Source organism: Apostichopus japonicus, chromosome 1 (assembly GCF_037975245.1).
Source record: "Apostichopus japonicus isolate 1M-3 chromosome 1, ASM3797524v1, whole genome shotgun sequence".
Taxonomy (NCBI): Eukaryota; Metazoa; Echinodermata; class Holothuroidea; order Aspidochirotida; family Stichopodidae; genus Apostichopus; species Apostichopus japonicus.
This window is the reverse complement of record NC_092561.1, coordinates 3,605,405-3,622,112: the sequence shown is the minus strand read 5'-3', so window position 1 is coordinate 3,622,112 and position 16,708 is coordinate 3,605,405. Positions and strand designations below refer to the sequence as shown.

The window sequence follows — 16,708 nt, the reverse complement described above, 5'->3', positions numbered from 1 at the left end:
ACTGCGACCTCCCATATCAGCATGTTCATTTCTCAATTGTAACCTATATATACTCGTAAGTCCTATGCCTAACTGTTGTTAACATAACAGAGAGATTTGATTGGCCCATGAAATGTTGAGCCGGGCTTGCACATTTTGATTGAAGTTTGTAGAATCTACGGACTCGTTACAAAATCTGGTGAATTTTATTCAGCTCAAAATGTTTAACGCCACTCAATAAAAATAATGATTATTAATATGAAAACCGCATGGTGTTATTTTCACTGAGCTTTTAGGACAGTAAGCTGGAAAGACGGAAGTGAAAATTTAGCAAACACACATTGAGACATTAAGAAATATACCCTATCTATCTTTTAATGAGGCCTTAAGACACATATCCCATCTAAGGCTATAATGAGGCCTAAAGCCACATACCCCATCTATCTATAATGAGGCCTAAAAACATAAACCCCATCTATCTATAATGAGGCCTAAAGACACACCCCCATCTAAGGCTATAATGAGGCCTAAAGCCACATACCCCATCTAAGGCTATAATGAGGCCTAAAGCCACATACCCCATCTAAGGCTATAATGAGGCCTAAAGACACATACCTCATCTATCTATAATGAGGCCTGAAAACATATGCCTATTGCCATCTATCTATAATCAGGCCTTAAGACACACATACATACACGCGTACATGCATACAGACATACATCTATAATGAGGCCTAAAGACACATACCCCATCTAAGGCTATAATGAGGCCTAAAGACACATACTCCATATATCTAAATAAGGCCTTAAGACATATACCCCATCTATCTACAATGAGGCCTTAAGACATATACTCCATATATCTATAATGAGGCCTTAAGACACATACCTCATATATCTATAATGAGGCCTTAAGACATATAGTCCACCTATCTATAATGAGGCCTTAATACACATACCCCATATATCTATAATGAGACCCGACACATACCCCATATATCTATAATAAGGCCTTAAGACACATACCACATATATCTATAATGAGGCCTTAAGACATATAGTCCACCTATCTATAATGAGGCCTAAAGACACATACCCCATCTAAGGCTATAATGAGGCCTAAAGACACATACTCCATATATCTAAATAAGGCCTTAAGACATATACCCCATCTATCTACAATGAGGCCTTAAGACATATACTCCATATATCTATAATGAGGCCTTAAGACACATACCTCATATATCTATAATGAGGCCTTAAGACATATAGTCCACCTATCTATAATGAGGCCTTAATACACATACCCCATATATCTATAATGAGACCCGACACATACCCCATATATCTATAATAAGGCCTTAAGACACATACCCCATATATCTATAATGAGACCAGACACATACCCCATATATCTATAATGAGGCATAAAGACACATATCCATCTATCTAGTAGGAGTGTCAGCTCAGTGGTTAACGCCGGTGCCTTTCCATCATAAGGTCCCGAGTTCGAGTCACTCCAGGATTAATGTATGTCGTCCAGTTACAGAGTGGTTGACAATTGACAATTCATAATCATGGACGTTAAATATGAATCTAAGAGACTGACCTTGGTCAGCTTGCGGCTTTGATAAGCCAATGATAGATTCTTCGCGAGTTCCTGCTTTCAGGAGGATCTCAAATTCATACACCCATACATACATACATACATCTATAATGAGGCCTTAAGACACATACCCAATCTATATATAATGAGGACTTAAGACACATACCCCATCTAAGGCTATAATGAGGCCTTAAAGACACATACCTCATCTAAGGCTATAATGAGGCCTAAAGACACATACCTCATCTATCTCTAATAGATAACTCACTGAACTAACACTGGGATGCTTATTTTGATTCTGATCTCACTGTATAACCAGGGAGTTGTTATGGAATAACAATTCCCTGTTATATAAAACAAAAGGTTTGGCAAGGCTATCTCTTTTTGTGCAAGGTTAAGTGGCTTCCTTGATAGGCACGGTTCTCCACTCATGCGATCAAACAAATAAAAAGTATTTTTGAACCTACTATGATAACCTACTATACTTGTTCGCCCTTGTGATATCACCAGAACTGCACTGTGGGGAGTTTAATAAAACCAATTCAGCCAAATTGACTGTTTGCATTAGATACATCTCCATACACTTCTGCATAAGTTCACAAGCGAAAGAGTCGGTCGGGTTCATGAAATATCTCATGAAATTCCAGTCTATATTGCTTCCATCTGTTCCAGTTTTCAATCGGAATACGTGACAGCAACATGTGACATAACTTACTGGCTAACGATGACGTATCATTGGCAAGGATGTAAGTTCGAGGACGTCAGGACTATTTAGAACCAGGCACGATTACCGTGAACATTCATGTACAGTACAGTGTTGAATTGTCTGTAATACCCAGTTTATACAAAGTTGCAGGAGTAATTGATAGGGTAAACCTAGCAGAGATCCATTGTGTAAAGGTAACCATTGGAACTCTCGTCTTTTGTCCTTTAAAAAAATTCAAATCGACTATTTAGAACAATGAACTTGTTTAGAGCAATGACGAACGTTGCAAGATAAAGGCAGGCAATCTTTTAACAAAATGTTTGTACTGCCAAGAAAACTTAGGAAACTAAGCTGCTTTAAAAGGCGGTTATGTCGCATTTTCACGTCACTTACTTTCATCTGCCTTCTCGGGTATGTATTGGTTTCAGATCAAGGTAAGGTGTTGTCGGAGAACTACGTTAGAGCATCCTATATACGAGGACACGAGTTGGATGGCGTCAATTCCATAATGGACAATCACAGACATATTGATTTTATATTGACAAGCACCAACAACCTCTCAAAAGCACCTAACATTACCAGATTTGAACAAAATAACGTTCAGCAGAATCCGTACCAAAATGATGTCAACGGCTTTTCTCTTGTGGACTATAATTTGAAGAATGTGGACACAAATCGCGAACAAAATTGATGAATCTCGTAAACCGGTTAATTATTCTAAGGAAAAACTATGGGGATGTTATAGGTACAAGGAAGGGCAATTGGGCCTTTCACGTGTAAGGGCAGACAGAGATACATTGACGAGACTAAATTGTACAAGAAAGTTACCTGGTGTTTGGATCATAGGTGTGAAAAAGTGTGGATCCCAAATGTTATCTGCTTTATTGGATTTACATCCTGACGTCGTTTCCAGTATTTACCTCGGAAAAAGTGACGTCATGTTACTAAACAGGACAGACTTTATCGAGACACACATGTCCTTTACGACACCGAGTGAAGTCGGCTTGTTTGACATGGTCGGCCTTCAAAACAGATATGATACGTTTCGCCATGTTGTAGGTAATATAACAACGCATGGAACGCGATACTTGTTGATATTAATTGACCCTGTTAAAAGAGCTTTATCAGATTATGTACATTGCAAGATCAAAATGAAAAACGTTAAAAATATAGGCAGTTATCCAATAAAGCATAGGTTGGTTTGGAACGTAAAATCTCAAAGAACAAGTTACGAAAAAGTAGCTAACTTTAAAGGTTATAACATCGCTACATCCTTTGAGAAGAGTGTTCTTAACTCATCTGGAGAAGTTGATATAAGTAACGATTTGATAAATAAGGGACTTTACATCAATTATGTTTCAGAAATTTTAAAGTTCATTCCCAAAGAGAAGCTACTCATCATAGATGGAAAAGATTTTGTTTCATCGCCTTGGGATATCTTGAGTCAAACGGAGATATTTCTCAATATATCTCGATTCTTCAGCAGAAAGCACTTTCGAAAATCAGGTGATTATTTTTGTCCAGTACTCCGTGAGAGACCTGACGCTGGTTGTCTCGGAGGAAAAGGAAGACCAAAACCAAAAGTGAATTCAAAAGTTTTACGGAAACTCTACAACTTTTATAGACCTTTCAATATTAAATTGAAACACATGACAAATTATGAATTTTCGTGGATGTAACAGTTACTCCGAATATTGTTATGATATATATCTATACTAAATACATACTACGTATAAGTACACATACATAGACATTATCCATATAAATTATACATATATAGGCTACACAACACACACACCCAGATATATATATATAGATTTTCCAACTCACTACGATTTCAATTATTTGCCTTTGTCGTGTATATATATATATATATATATTTATATGTAAAAAAAAAAATATATATATATATATATATATCTATAAATATATATATATATATATGTGTGTGTATGTATGTGTGTGTGTGTATGTGTGTGTAAATATGTTTATATATGTGTATATATGTGTAAATATGTTTATATATTTCTATATATGTCTATTTATGTCTATATATGTCTATATATATGTGTATATATGTGTGTATATCTGTTTATATGTCTATATATGTCTATATGTCTATATATGTCTATATATATGTATATGTATATATATATATATATATATATATATATATATATATATATATATATATATGTATATATGTTATATGTATATATGTTAGTAGCACATCACTGCCCAACGACAGGAATTTTGCTGAGGTTAATATTAATGAAATACACATTTTGTGATCAGATCATTGTTGTATAATGATCATGGCACTGGAAGAGAACCTTTTTATCAACGTACATATGGAAATCTTTCATGCTTGTAAAGTAAGGGTAAATTTTGCAAAATGCTCTCATATTTCGATGAAACTTACAACAAAATACCGAAAATAGTTTTGTTTGTTGATAAACAAGCAGCATTCCGATGTTGTATAAATTGAGTTACTGTTGGGAATAATTTAATCAGAATCCACTCGAGGCTTCAAAATTGATTTCTGTTAGCTAGCGATAGTTCCAACGCGTATACAGTTATATATGACCGAAAGAACCGTGACTTGGCGATAATTAAATCTGTCTTCTAGATAAATTCCACTAAAATTGCTACGGCATATTGCATAACCCTTTAACAACAAATCGATAAGCTTAAAGGTTAACATATTTTAGTAAATTTTCATCGCTATTATTTTTTCAGTACCCTGCATAATTCTTTTCGTTAATATGTTAATTTTGAAACGTTTCCATTTGGTTGAATTATGAATATGCATATTAAAAATGGGGAAATAAATTAGGAAACTTTTGAAAATCTTCAGCATTTATATGGGATAATGTTACCGTTTATTTTTTGCCGTTATCTTAGTTTTTAAATATTTAATTCAACATAGTTTCTACTATTGCAAAGTATAACAGCATTTTGCATCTACTGTAAGCACCTTAATTCCATGTGAACAAACATACACCCTTTCTATCTTCAATTAAGTTAATCACATGCTCTACTTATAGTTGTTTCAGTGATATGCAAGATCCTTTACTCAAAATGATGCTTCATTGCGGATTATAACGATCAGCATATTCACAATTTCATTATCTTTCCATGTTCTTCCATATTTTTTTTAATTGCTTTCATGTTTTCATTGTTGTAGGATGTTTGCTGCTCATTCAAACTTTCTGATACATAATCTCAACTCTTAACTATTTTTTTTGTGACAACTCGCTTACAAGCTTCTTTAGTTAATGGGATTATCCACTAGAACAAAAAAAAAATGCGATACTATAGATGAGATATTTCATTGGAAATGTCCATAATTTAAGCTCTGAACATCAGCCCTTCTCATAGATGATGTGATACAACCATACAAGGCAGTAAATTTCCTTTGATTTATACGGTCCTTTATGTATCTCCTGGTTATGGCGGCCATGTGCACAACATATTTTAACTTACAGAATGCTTCACTTGTAGAAACATTAGATGGTGTGCCCGTCCTCTCATGTAGTTATATTTCCATATATGGTATTCATAATTAGAATGATATCCCTACATTAGGGAATTCCTCTTCATTGTGCATTTTCAGCTTAAAATGTTAATACTTTTCAGAACAGCATCTTCAAAAGAATCTGTTACAATGCTGTATCAAATACCTGGATGTATATATGTTCACTTGGTTGATTCTTCATAAATGTCTACAAATATACAAGAACTGTTGTTTTCTGATTTCTCTATTCTTCAGTAAGTTAAGTGCCAGATTTGCGACTTTTTAAGGGAAACCACCCGTCGAACTGATGTACATGATCCAAGCCAAAAGTTGCTTTAAGTTATCACCAAATTCAAGCATCAACTGTTATGACAATATTGGCTACTGTAAGCGTTATTATATATAGTATAAATCTATTCTCGTCGTACTATCACAGGGCCTATATTATAGCACGTACTATTACCGTGAACATTCATAATACCCTGTTACTCTTTCCTTTCGTCAGACATGCCAGCATTAAAGTACAGTGTTGTATTGTCTGTAATACCCAGTTTATACAAGGTTGCAGGAGAAATTGATCGGGTAAAGCTAGTAGATATACATTGTGTAAAGGTAACCATTGGAACTCTCGTCTTTTGTCCTTTAAAACAACGGTCTTGACTTAATGAATAAACTTTACAGTTTGTTGCACACAAAAATCTGTGCGATTCAAATCGTCTGTGTTGATAATCCTTTCAGGGGCAGAAAGTAGCGGATTGTATTTGTCCAAAAGCCAGTCAGTCGTAGAACGATACACAAAACGTTTGTTCGTGTAGGCTACTTAACAACAAACGAACACGAACTGATATTGTAACGGCGTACATATAAAATATGAAAAAGAAGTCATCAAAATTATAAGGTTGAATTTATACGGATTTGTTATCTGGTTAATATATATTTATCTCGGAATTGTGTATAACAGCTAAATATACACACATATATATATAATGTGAATTCAATGAAGAGTACCGGTATTGTAATGTTACTGAATACATAGCAGCTTGTCTATTCTGTATAAGGTTTCGTATGCTGGAGTGAGGCCTCACTTTTGAATTGCTCGGAGTATATGTGTCACCGAAAACTGAAAGACGGTACAATTTCGTGGAACCCATCACTCTTCGTGAAGCTTTATCGGAAGGATCGATGTGTTCCATTATGTCTCGAATCTCCGAAATTATGAAACTACACTGTATTGTAAAGACAGCTGGGATGCAGTGCGAGGCACATTGAGACCATAACGGAGCAAGGAAATAATACGTTTTGAGTAGCAAACTGGATTTATTCCTCTGTTAATATAATCGACTTCGTAAAAAACTTCTCTGAGCCTATAATTAAGGTCAAAAAGATCTCAAAACACAACAAGCCAAGCTCAATATAAACCTCTGAAACGCGAGTTGTCCTCTCAGGTCACTTACTGACTTCGGAATAATCGCCAACGCTTGTGGCGATATACTGAGAATTTAACCTTCCTGGAAACGACCACTGACCTGCTGACCATTGAAGATACAAAACCTTGCTGTTTGGGAGCGCTTTTACCTTTGTCATTTCAATTACTGTGATTTATCTTTTAAAATCAAGTTTTGGAGTTATTAACGAGTATAAATTAAGTGTATCAGTGGTGCGCCTACATTAGATTTAATTCAGATTGGAGGTACAGTGTAAACTGCGTGTTGATAGTTCTAAAAGTGTAGGCTTCGTCGGACTAATGAGTAGGCTAGCGTTGAATTCGAAATATATGAACCACATGGCCTAAGCTTTCTTCCCTTATATGAGCTTTGTTCATTAATTACAAAGGGAGAGAGCCTTTGTTAGATGTGCAGGTGGCCTTACGCAATCGAGCAAAAAACTCTTCAACATATAAACAAAATATGGTCTCTTATTTAACCAAAATGACCAGATCGTGCCACTTTAAATGCATAAATGTCAAACGTATATACTTTATTATAGCTATCTGTATTCTCTCAATATGTACGCTAGCAATCATTCGAAACCAAATCTCTTTTAGAGTAATACCTTCTTCCACGACAGGAGAAAGCTCGTTGCTTGCTCAAAAGAACAAAGAATGGCCGAGTTATTCATTCCATATCGACGCGGAAGGAAGAATGAATACATTACACAACACAACAGAGAGAACTACCAACATCCGGTCAGAAGCTGTTTTCAAAAAGATTGGAAACATTGTACGTCCATTCTCTAACATGGCAAGTAACCTGGACTACAATAAAACAGAAAAACTATGGGGTTGCTATGACTATCGGAATAATCGATTAGGTGCCTCGCGAAGTCCTGCAAATAGTGACGCTCAGCGGAAACTTGATTGTAAAAAGAGGGCGCCAGACGTAATTCTACTTGGTGTTAAGAAATGTGGCTCGCAGACTTTGACAGGGTTTTTAGACCTGCATCCTGAGTTAGTCTCTGAAGTTTATCCGTTTTCGTCCAATACAGTGAAGGCACTAGAGGATGGAGATTCAGCTGCATTTTTGAAACCTATGCCTCTGTCAACGTCTTCGGAGTTAACCTTACTCGATATTATTGAAATTCAAGAAAACCAACAGGTTCTTGGAGAGCTGTTAAAGATGGCTAAAAAGTTTTTATTGATACTCGTAAGCCCTGTCCTAAGGGCACATTCGGACTACGCACATGTTAGAACCAAAATTAAATTACCCGAAAATATTGAAAACTTAAAACACATGAAGCTACCAGTTTGGGATAGTAATCTTCGAGGCAAGAGAGAACCGAACATATTTTACAAAGGTTATAGAATTGCAGATTCATTCGAGAAGAGTGTGTTGGACTCCTTGGGGAACATTGATGAAACAAACCAATTAATACGCAAAGGGTTATATCTTGAATACGTCAACAATATCTTGCACCATATATCCCGAGAAAACTTAATGGTCATCGATGGAGAACTGTTTTCAAGTGAATCGTGGACTGTTCTAAACAGGGTTGAAAAATTCCTTGGAATAAGTCATTTCTTTACTCAAGAAATGTTTCGAAAAAGAGGCAGTTTCTTTTGTCCGGTAATAAAGGAGAGGCCGGACTCCGATTGCCTTAAGGGAAAGGGAAGGAAAAAGAGAGCTGTCGATTCGAAAGTCAAGCGTAAATTGCAATATTTTTATCAACCATTGAATCGTCAATTAAAAGAGACCCTTGACCAAACATTTTCCTGGAAATGAATCATAAAGAAACCTGCATTAGTTTCTATCAGTAAATTCTCAGTAGCCTATATCTGGCGGATTTAGCCTGCCCATTTAGTCATTACGGAATAACGCCATGACAAAGAGCTGATGAAAGTATACGTATAGGCCTGCATGTGCGATGCGTTCATACCAACCAGTCATCAGTTATATAATATAGTCATTTTGATTTTTACTAAAGAATTGCGGACTCGGAGTGGATACGATTATGGGGCGCCGTTTTATAATATCTTGTTGAGACTATAATTATAGGACATGTGAGGCAGGGGCAAACACTAATTTGAAGAGGACAGTGGGACATTTGAAGGCTTTGGCTTGAAGCCAATATATCACCGCTAAAATGTCACGAACCTTCTGTGCATTCTGTATACACTTCATTTTCCAGTATCAAAATGTATTGCTATCCAAACATTCTGAATTTGGTCAATAAAAGGACGCTATTAAATACCAAAAGTGCACTTTTCTGTTACAAAAATGCAAACTGAGTGTTTGTCACAAACAAAAACGGCCACTTCTAGCTTATTAAAAGAGGCAGTTCTTCACAAATGGGAAGGGGTTACTACCTCCTGTGCCACCCCCCTCCCCTCCAGCTCTGCCGCCAAGCCGTAGTTTTGGTTGAATATAATGCACGCTATAGACTTGGTAAAATTTTCCGAAATTGTTCACACTTAGAAAACGGACACACCATAGGTTAAAGGTTCAAAAACAAAAACAAAAAAGCTATGAAATTCAATCTATCTTGTAATAATTGATGAAGCCAATAACATAGTTTGTTTAAATTGCAGAGATAGTTGAAGAACTTGTTATCACAAAATGAATTAAAAGCTATCTCTCTTCCAATTTTGAAAGTTACATATTCAATACTAATATCAAATTCTGCAATTCATTTATTTTGATGATTTCTGTTGTTTCATCACAGAATAGCCTATAAGTTGACTGATAGCGAATGTTCTTGTGTATGTTTCTTAACGTGACAATTGGCAATATAAGGACCAACCAAACATAGTCCTTGCCTATATTGCAACTTGATTGGCGCCTTTCATATCTTGCTCTCCATGCATTATGGAAAAATGCCACACAAAAAAAACAAAAAAAACGATTGATGGAGTCATAAAAAGTTCGATCTGATTCAAAATGATATATTATACAAAAAATGAATGGTTATGAGTGCAATAGTGCAAATATTTCATGAGTTGAAAGATGGAATGTTCCATCAACGAGGCGCAGCCGAGTTGAATGGAACAAATTACATCTTTCAACGAGCAATTGACCAATCAAATGACCAGAATACAATTAGTTGTTATATAATATGTAATATTCTATTTTCGGAGTCGACAACAAGTTTTGCATGTAGCACGGAATTATTTCATGCATGCATGATCAACTTCCAATTTCGGTCCGCTGTTTTTTCTGGTGTCCGACAATTGCTGACAATCCGTTAATTGTTTATACAGTGTTAGCATGAACAATGCATGCCGTACTAGATCTTGAACCTTCAAGTAAAACCAAAGGGACGGAGTGGGGGGGGGGGGTAGGGAGTGGGGAGTGGGGAGGGGAGGGGAGGGGAGTAGTTAGAGTACAATCTAAGGGTTAATAGTTTGAGTAAATATGCAACTTGGACCCATGAGCCAAGCATCAGGAAAGGGAAATCGAAACACACCGCAACAGCATGCTTCGATCTAGAATGATGAAATCATATATCTTAGATAAATCATTCCCATCCATCATCGATCTTCATTGAACTCATTCACATTTAAAACGCAAATATATTATAAAAGAAGCCCTCCGCCTAATTAAATGACTTTTATGAAAGACGGATATAATTACCGTCAAAATATATCAGTTGTTTACAACTTATAATCGTCCCAAAACAGGTGCAAGGATCAAACAGAGTGATGTTTGCGTGTGCCATTTCCTAGAATTTTCCTAGAATTTTCAATAAAAGTTATAACGTCACTCGGATTAGGGGAAGTGAGAAACTTCTTCCCCAGAAGTCTAACCTTGTGTTTTATCAGCGCTCCTTTTTTTTATAGCGGCTGTAATTGTTTCGAATTCCCTACTCTACTGCATCCGGGAAGGAAGGAACCGATAAGCGAAAGTTCTAGTGTAGGCAAAGGTCATCACAGCCAATGATGACCCCCTATGGTTTCGGTCTCAATGGCAGCAGTACACAGTTCCTGGTAAATCTCTGAATGGGGGTTGTACCCAAATTCTTTTCTCAGAACTCGGACATAGTACATGCAGAGGATGGGATAGAGAAAAATATATAAAAATAGAGAGAGAGAGTGAGAGAAAGCCACATTTGTAAACAAACAATCTTGTCAATTTAGCGTGGAGCTAGAAGAATACATTTTCCTTTAAGAAACTTTAAGGAAGGTTTCCATTCTGCAGTTTGATTAAGAAGACCTGTGTTAATTGCAGCTTAGAGAAGACCGACCCTTCACTTGAACAGGTAATAAGGTGATACTATAGTATAGTGCAGCAAGTACTGCACAAGAAGCAATCAATTTGAGGATGGAGTGTCTCCTACCGAGATTCTTTTATTCCGTGTTCGCTGCTCTGGTATTTCTAAATGGGGAGGTCTTAGCTGAGAGGTAAGTTAACGTTCATGATTTCTGTTTAATATATATATATTTTTTCTTATAGTTTTACTGCTTCAATAGTAACAAAACCGTTCATTCAGATCAGTATGCATATGTATAGTTTTATAATTCATTTTTTCTTCGTGTGATATATAGACGGCGTGAGGGTAAACATAATATCCCCCCTCCCTTCCCCTCCCCCCTTCCCAATTATGATCTCTGGCAAACATATTGTAACGCTACTGACGTCGGCGGTGTGTAACCGGAAGCTTCGGGTCGAAATGAGGGGACGCGGAAAGGGGGCAACAGGCAAAGGCTTGTACAACAGCAAAACATCAAAGACAAAACATTAAAGAGGATATTGTAAAGTTTCATTATATAATTGAACGTCTCTAAATACTGTACATAAGCCTATTTACACATTGCTTAGGAGTTGGGCATTCCTTACACTGCACATGGGTCGGGCATTGGACAGGTGTCGAGCACTGCACATGGGTCGGGCACATGCACATGAGGTTGGGTTGAAACAACAAAGTTTAAGGCTGACAGGTGTAGTTTCACCTGTCTGAAATGCGACCAACGGGGATCGAATCTCGACTCCCTACGTTGTGCCTGTCTAAATAAGCATGTATAACCTCCCATATACATGTACAGGCTACACAGTACGTACCCAATAGATACGTTGTCTCTACGAGCTGTACGGCAGGTAAACAGGTAGTTTACGTAAATAACCTATAGTCGAAAAACCAGGCGATTATCGCTTTTATCCCGAAGAAAATGAAGTTGGTCCTTACTCCTTACATGTGCAAAGGCCCTTATCAAAGTTGTTCTTAAAATGGCAGGGCTCAGAAAACATTTAGTTACATTTCTCCTTCTATATATGATGTTATAGGCCTATACTTGGACTGGCTTCAGGGAAAAAGTTACCCGCACGAAATAAGAACGACATGTTATGCGTGGTTTAACATATATATCGAGTACAGTTTCATATAAAGCAATGGATATACATTCAGCTACAATATTCAATGTCCCAAATAACAGTGGGTACGCCCCCCCCCCCCCCCCGTTAAAAAAAGTACACAGCAGTAGCCATTGTGCTTGTCAATAATAAGAAGTCACATTTTCATGTAAAAAAGTGTCCTTCTGTTTTATAACTATATTTAAAAGTGCATTTTGTTGGAAATTTAAACAAAAAATTGTACATTGGAAAGCCCTGTTGTTGAAAATCAAAGGAAATTGTGTAATTGAAAAGTGTCCTTTTTGTAGAAGAACAATAAAAATCCTGGAATTTGTAAATAAAGTTATTAGATAAGTAGTGCGCTTTTAGTAATTAAAAGTTCTGTACCCCTTTCCCACTTTTGTATTAAACAAACAATTGCACGTTTGTTATATAAAATGCCCCTTCAGTTGAAAAATTAAAAAAAGTGTAATTAAAAAAGTCCCTGTTGTTTAAAAAATGAAGAAAAAGGCCCGAAGAAAAATCAGTCAAATACTGGAATTACTGACGTAACCATGTTATCGACAAGTTTTGAAGTAGCTTATAGCTTTTACTCGTAAAATCAAAGTCACATGTCCGACTGCCCCTCGAAGTCTCTGCGACCCCCCCCCTTGCCCCGTCCCCACCTGATCATCTAACCCTCTTTCGCCGCCACTGATTTACTTCTTTAACTTTTGATACTAAAGTGACTTCTATACGTTTTCACTCCCTTAGCGGATACGTGATTATTGCATCACAACATATGTCGACGGATTCAAATGAAACTGTCTGTATCGACTTGGTCGAACTTCAGGCTGAGGTAACGTTGCAACTATTAGACGCATTGCGCACTCACTTTCCACCTTTGGCCGAGGTTAGAACTAATGGGAGGGTTCGTGGGAAGACGTGCCTTGACTTGCAGGTCAGTATATCTATTGATTCGGTTGGAAGTTCAAAAGTAATCAATAAACTTTATAATCGAGGAAAAGTATATTTTTTATAAAAACTGCATTTGGCTACATATACGCAGTATTGTAATTTGTGTGGGATGAATGCAGTATTGGGAATAACTTTTTAGTTGTTAATGGTGTTATTGTTTGGGCGGACAATACATCTTGGGTGGGGGGGGGGGGGTATATACAATTTCAACTGATGAAGAGAAAGGAGGTTTAAAAGGCAAGTGTCTAGGTTATATTGAAGGATTATTATTATTTTTTAATGTAAGCATGCCCAGAGTCAACTAAAGTAAAACAGTAAACAATGCAGTAAGTGAAACATGAATAAACAACATGATAACCACTATAGTTGTGTCATTTGTCAAAACCAGATTAGTTATAGACCAATAATAACATACAACATGGGCATATGCCTATGTGTGCAACTCACCATCTGGTCAAGCCGAAGTGCAAGTGTGACTATGATATATTATTGTTATTGTTATTAGAGTATTATGATTTGTGGTCCATCCTGCAGGTCGTATTTCCTTAACTCTTGTATATTGTGTTTTTCTCACAAAAGTGGTCTTTAAAGGTAGTCTGTATGGGCCCCAACTTGCACGCTATAATTGCTAGATGTTTTCAAAAAGTTGCTCTCCTGGAGGTCTTTACTCTCCATTTTTTAAGGAACACACAAGATAACTGATTGTCCCAGTGAGGAAAATTTCCTCGAAGGTTGTAATAAAAACAGTTCAAGAACGTTGACCAAAGGTGACCATATTTGAATATCTAGCATATTAGGGGCAAATACAGCATCCCTATTAAACGGCAAATGTTCATCATTAAAATTGAATGGACATATATATATATATATATATATATATATATATATATATATATATATATATATATATATATATATATATAATATATATATATATATATATATATAATGAAAATGGACACCGATTATTAAAGGGCGTAATTTCTCAAATATAATGCAATAAGTTTTAAAAAGTCTGCATATTAAACTTAATTTTGTGCTTAATACCATTCTTCAATAATAACGAATTCAAGGCAGGACATTAGTCTCGGTATGTCTTAGTCCAAGAAACTCTGGAATATTCTTTTAATTATAATTAGTTGTCGGTAAACTAATGGTGTGCAAATAGTCCCCTCTAACCTTGTATGTGAAACAGTGACGTGCACGAAATTTGGGATAGCAGGGGGATTTGGGGAGGCGAGGGGGGGGGGAGGGGAAGGTCCGACTTTACCGCCACTAGTTTTGTTAGGGACATTTCGTTTATGGACGTGTTGAAGGCAGATGAAAACTATATCGAGGAAAGAGGGTTATGGCTGTGGGGTTGCTGAATGCGACTCCCATGTAGAGGAGAGGAACTCTGCGCCACCCCCCCCCCCCAAAAAAAAATGATACGTGAAATGGTTCTTTCCGCGATATAATTAGAATGTAAAGTAGGTCTACAATTAGGTCTATAAGCGCAAGGTTTTGCTACATTTGAATTTTGAAGAAAAAACATCGCACGCCCCCCCCCTCCCTTAAGGGCGGAGGTGGTGGACAGGGGGAGGGGCTTGGCACGGCCACTCGCTTCCCTTACTTAACGCACGCCATAGGTGAGAACGTTTTCTGTGATAACAAGAAACGTGAGATTAGATAGTTAAATGGTTTCAATTCAGTTATGGACCTAAGAGAAACTGGCGCCCGAGTAGATGTGTTTGTAAATTCGCAACTGTAAATTACAAATGCTTCAAAACCATAAATGTTTTATGACATATTTATAATTTGTAGCTATGTCATGCTATGTCACCGAACGAGACGGGTTAGTTTATGGAGTTATTCCATAAACACTTCGTGGGTGAAAGGGAAATTTGATTCGATTGAAAGGTTACACTAGGGGTCGGGTTGTTATGGAAACTCCGTGTTTACACTATGTAAACATTTCTATAGCCTCGGTGGTCAACTTATTTTACGATCTGTTTTTCTAGGTTCCACCGATGAAGGCCTTTACTCGCCTCAACTTACGGGCTTTGGTGGAAGGAACAACAGACGCCGGGGAATCGTTCAGTGAAACGAAAGAAGCCAGTATTCAAATGACTTTACCTGTCATTGAGACACACATACAAACCGACAAGCCGATCTATAAAGCTGCTCAAACAGGTAACGAGCGGAAATCAGGGAACTCCCTGCTGAAATCCTAGTAAATAACAACATATGTTAACAACTGACAAGTGTTTCAATCGCCGCTGCCCGTATGGAACGCCAAAGTTAACAATCCTACACCCGTTTCCACATGCAGTACGTCTCAATCCTCAGTTTGAAAATTCTAGTTTTTCCTGATGGAATGATGGAGGAAGAACATCATTCTAAGTATCCTGGTCAAATTATAGTTCCTAAATACCGTCTGCAAGATCGCAATATTTAGTTGAAACGTTTTCAGGCGCGTAGCCAAGGGGGGGGGGGAAGGGGGCAGCCTCCCCCCCTTGAGCATATTTTAAAAAAAATTGTTTAATGTTTTTATGATATCGCTAGTATTTTCAAAAGAGAAAATGCTAAAATGCAACTTACAAGGCCTGGGAAGTGCCTTTTCCAGTGACCTGGGAGGCATTTTCAGCCAAAATTTTCTTGTACGCTTCGCGCCAACATGGTGGCGCTACGCTTAGATAGTTTGCAATGCCGAATCTACAGTTTCGCCCCTCCCTTGGCAAATTCCTGGCTACGCGCCTGAACGTTTTGTAAGGAAAGTCATCATGAAGCAAAACCGGATGTGACGTCATAGAAGCACACTCTCAACTTCGTTTTATTTTTTTCGTTCAAAATGTATAATGTTATAATTGGAGCCAATATGCGGAACCCTATCTAATAAAGGGATAACAAATAAATAAAGTTAGAAACAACTATATAGAATACCTCTTGCGGCCGATGCACATTTCGGATATCACACTTGTTTGTTTCAAGTTACCTTATGGCACACACTGTGACATCAATTCTCACATCAATGTCACGAAAGTGTTCTATAGAAATTGCCTCCAAACTGACCACAGGATCGTTGGTTTTATGTGTGCAACCAGTCCATCAGTTCAAAGTTATATTCTCCATGGTCTAATCTCTTACCCTCTTGGAATACAAAAACTGCTTTGAAAAGTTTGATC

General features: G+C 37.1%; 3 protein-coding genes across 3 annotated transcripts in view; all 3 read left to right on the top strand.

The window, feature by feature from the left end:
• Positions 1 to 2,264: 2,264 nt before the first annotated feature.
• On the top strand, positions 2,265 to 4,168 carry LOC139983741 (heparan sulfate glucosamine 3-O-sulfotransferase 3B1-like). Its single transcript, XM_071997517.1, has one exon. The coding sequence runs from the start codon at positions 2,954 to 2,956 to the stop codon at positions 3,968 to 3,970; it is 1,017 nt and encodes a 338-aa protein (XP_071853618.1). The 5' UTR covers positions 2,265 to 2,953; the 3' UTR covers positions 3,971 to 4,168.
• Positions 4,169 to 4,503: 335 nt separating this feature from the next.
• On the top strand, positions 4,504 to 10,544 carry LOC139983662 (heparan sulfate glucosamine 3-O-sulfotransferase 6-like). The gene has a single exon (XM_071997410.1). It carries the CDS (start codon positions 7,716 to 7,718, stop codon positions 9,024 to 9,026), a length of 1,311 nt encoding a protein of 436 aa, XP_071853511.1. The 5' UTR covers positions 4,504 to 7,715; the 3' UTR covers positions 9,027 to 10,544.
• A 729-nt stretch (positions 10,545 to 11,273) lies between these two features.
• The window catches only part of LOC139983546 (ovostatin-like), a 39,558-nt gene continuing 34,123 nt past the window's right edge, over positions 11,274 to 16,708 (top strand). The window contains exons 1-3 of the mRNA XM_071997213.1: positions 11,274 to 11,641; positions 13,341 to 13,527; positions 15,545 to 15,716. Of these exons, the coding sequence (XP_071853314.1) occupies positions 11,562 to 11,641; positions 13,341 to 13,527; positions 15,545 to 15,716 (439 nt within the window). The 5' untranslated portion in view covers positions 11,274 to 11,561. The remainder of the gene's footprint in view (positions 11,642 to 13,340; positions 13,528 to 15,544; positions 15,717 to 16,708) is intronic.